Source organism: Triticum aestivum, chromosome 3D, assembly GCF_018294505.1.
Source record: "Triticum aestivum cultivar Chinese Spring chromosome 3D, IWGSC CS RefSeq v2.1, whole genome shotgun sequence".
Taxonomy (NCBI): domain Eukaryota; kingdom Viridiplantae; phylum Streptophyta; class Magnoliopsida; order Poales; family Poaceae; genus Triticum; species Triticum aestivum.
In genome coordinates this window covers 389,739,162-389,742,197 of record NC_057802.1, presented here as the reverse complement: position 1 = coordinate 389,742,197, position 3,036 = coordinate 389,739,162, and the positions used below count along the sequence as shown (strand labels likewise).

At 58.1% G+C, this 3,036-nt stretch overlaps 1 protein-coding gene across 1 annotated transcript; it reads left to right on the top strand.

The window, feature by feature from the left end:
- Nucleotides 1-1,021: 1,021 nt before the first annotated feature.
- On the top strand, nucleotides 1,022-2,221 carry LOC123074721 (heat stress transcription factor C-1b). The gene is made up of 2 exons (XM_044497487.1): nucleotides 1,022-1,364; nucleotides 1,503-2,221. Exons 1-2 carry the CDS (start codon nucleotides 1,134-1,136, stop codon nucleotides 1,995-1,997), a joined length of 726 nt encoding a protein of 241 aa, XP_044353422.1. The 5' UTR covers nucleotides 1,022-1,133; the 3' UTR covers nucleotides 1,998-2,221.
- Nucleotides 2,222-3,036: the final 815 nt, after the last annotated feature.

Genomic DNA, 3,036 nt, shown 5'->3' with positions numbered 1-3,036 from the left:
AGATGAATTGGTCTGTTTTTTGTACGCGAGATGAATTGGTCGGGGGATCGCACGACGGGATGCGGCCGGGCCAATGCAGCGGTCCAGCCCCAACCAGCTGAAAAGGGCAGCGGACAAAACGACGGGACGGCCTCCGCGGCGCGTGGTCGAGCGTGGAGGGCGCGACGTGTCGACACCGTGCGGTGCTCCTTTCCGCTGGCAGCCACCATCCGCGTGACAGCGGCTGTGATCCACAAGGTGCCACCCTGATGGCTCCGTTCCGCTTTGGATCAAGGCAGTTGGCTCGGGACGAAAGGGCACGAATTACACTTCAACTGGGAAATCCGTCGTGGTCTTTGAGTGACTTTATTGTAATCCTATTTGGTTGACAGGTGACACGAAGAGCAACGTATTGGCCATTCAGTCGTGGAAGCCTTGAAGAGTACCGTACCTGGGCGCCCCTTCTTGTTTGAGGCAAAAAAATCCACAGCAAAGCGGAAGGCCAAACGTTGAGAGCGTGTACATTTTAGGCCTGTTCCACCCTGCAGGTTTCAACATGCTGCCAAGCTGCTCCCACTTTTCACCTCTGCTGAAAGCTCAGTACAGTTACCTGTTACAGCTACGCCCAACGCATTTGAGCAGCATCCGTCCCGGTGATCTGATCTCAACCATGCACCATTTCCCCGGCCAGATATCTCCGGTAAATATCGTAGCACTGCACGCTGAAAAGGAAAAGGCCGAGCGCTTTTGAGCGGAGATGCCATGACGAGGAGGAGACAGCACAACGCTTTACACGGGGGCGCCACACGTGTCCCGTATGCGACAAACACCGAATCCTCACAAAATCTCGCACTACCGGTGCGGGGACACATCACCGAGCAAATCGGATGCCTCCATTTGTTACCGCCCATGGCTTGAACCCCAACACCCCATCACCTGTTCCACGCCCGAGCCCGAGGCCGACAAGCGGCAAGGTCGGCACGCGCGGGGTGAGGCAGATATGTACTTTCTCACCTAGTATAAAGCGTCACCGCCCGGAAGCGAAATATCTGCGCGCGCGCACACACACGTTGGTATAGGAAGGAGTGACTCCCCACAGAGAACAACAAGCCCACAGCGAGCGGCTTCCTTATCCGGTTGCGGCCTCTTCGTCCATGGGAAGCGAGTGCAAGGGCCACCAGCCGCAGGACGACGGCGGCGTGGCGCCGTTCGTGGCCAAGACGTTCCACATGGTGAGCGACCCGGCCACGGACGCCGTCGTGTGCTGGGGCGGCGCCAGCAACACGTTCCTCGTCCTCGACCCCGCCGCCTTCTCCGACTTCCTCCTCCCCTCCTACTTCAAGCACCGCAACTTCGCCAGCTTCGTCCGCCAGCTCAACACCTACGTACGTACCCACGCACGCACGCACGCGCTCTCTAGTACAGATTCATTATATGTGTATGCCTACTCTGCTCCGGTCAGCGGCTAGCTCTCGAGTGTTTGTTGTGCTCATACCTGCTCGCCGTTGCTGCTTTGGTCTCAGGGTTTTCGCAAGGTTGACCCGGACGTGTGGGAGTTCGCGCACGAGTCGTTCCTGCGCGGCCAGGCGAAGCTGCTGCCGCTGATCGTGCGCAAGAAGAAGAGAGCCGGCGCCGGCGCGGCGGGGAGGGAGCTGTGCGAGGAGGAAGAGGAGGTGCGGGGAACGATCCAGGCGGTGCAGAGGCTGCGGGACGAGCGGAGGGGCATGGAGGAGGAGCTGCAGGCCATGGACCGCAGGCTCCGCGCGGCGGAGAACCGGCCGGGCCAGATGATGGCCTTCCTCGGCAAGCTCGCGGACGACCCGGGCGTGGTGCTACGCGCCATGGTCGCCAAGAAGGAGGAGCTGGCTGCGGCCGGCGCCGGTGGCAAGTATTCAAGCCCGGATAAGAGGAGGCGGATCGGGGCCGACGCCGGACGCGGAGCTGACGCTGCGGATCAGGCGGCCCAGAGCAGGGCCGTGCCGTTCCCCTTATCTAATCTGGGACAGGTGTTCTACTGATAGACCTTGGGAGCCGAGAGTTGATAGATAGGTGTACACGTGTGATGTTTTGGTGTTTATGTATGTTTATATGTATGTACAGTGTACTTCCCCTCGGCATAGTTGCTATCTGACCGTCTAATTGCCGCCATAGTAGTCACTCCACCCACGAGTTTTAGCATTTAGAAATGTATTTTTTAAAGTGGGTTCATATATACCGAGTTCGCCGATGCATTTTTCCTTCACCCACCTCCTCACCTCTCATGATCAGCTCATATTTAAGAGCATGCTGGAAATCTCGGCCCCTATACATCTGCCTGCCGGCCCTTCATATGTTGCGTCGCACATCTACATACCTTAAATTCCGTTTATCAAATCTATTCAATCCATACACGTCGATTATACAATACAAATTGTGTGAATTCAAAAGTTTAAAACAAAGCAAAGCAAATCATACTTGAACAAACCAGACATGCCAAAATGAAATCAATGTCCGAGCGTGACGGATGAAATCAATGTCCGAGCGTGACGGATGGCCTCAGATCACTGACCGGGCACCTGCTCCGAGCGGAATATGTCGTGCTCCAGGCGGAATGCGTCATGCCCGTGCTCATTCACGCCCGAGCGAGCTGCGGCGAGTCACATACGTCAACCGCCGGCATATGTGTGGGTGGAAAGCACTCCGAAATGGCCCAGTCGCCTCAAATTCTCCTCTGTTCCAATGGGGTCGGACAGCGTAATCCGCATTGGCGCTCGGACAGAAGGGGGGATCCGAGCGCGACAGGGGAGAAAGCTGTTCCACCATGTCCGAACCTCCCTGCGCCGCCGCCGCTCCCTCTCTCGCTGTCGGCGCCGCCGCAACTTTCGAGGACGTTCTCTGCCTTGCAAGTCGCGGCTGACGAAGGGACGCCGACTGACGAAGCGGCTTGCGTCTCCGTCGCGGCGGTCTGGGTCGGGCTGGACAACATCTCTGGTGGTGGATCAGGACCGATGGTGAGGATTGGGAGTAAGGGTGGAGGACGGTGAGGGTCCGGGCGCGGGAAAGGTTGGAGGGCAGCGG

Coding starts and splice junctions, on each gene's coding strand:
- LOC123074721 (XM_044497487.1), top strand. CDS start 1,134: ATGGGAAGCGAGTGCAAGGGCCACCAGCCGCAGGACGACGGCGGCGTG. Junction 1,365..1,502: donor TCCGCCAGCTCAACACCTAC/GTACGTACCCAC, acceptor CTTTGGTCTCAG/GGTTTTCGCAAGGTTGACCC.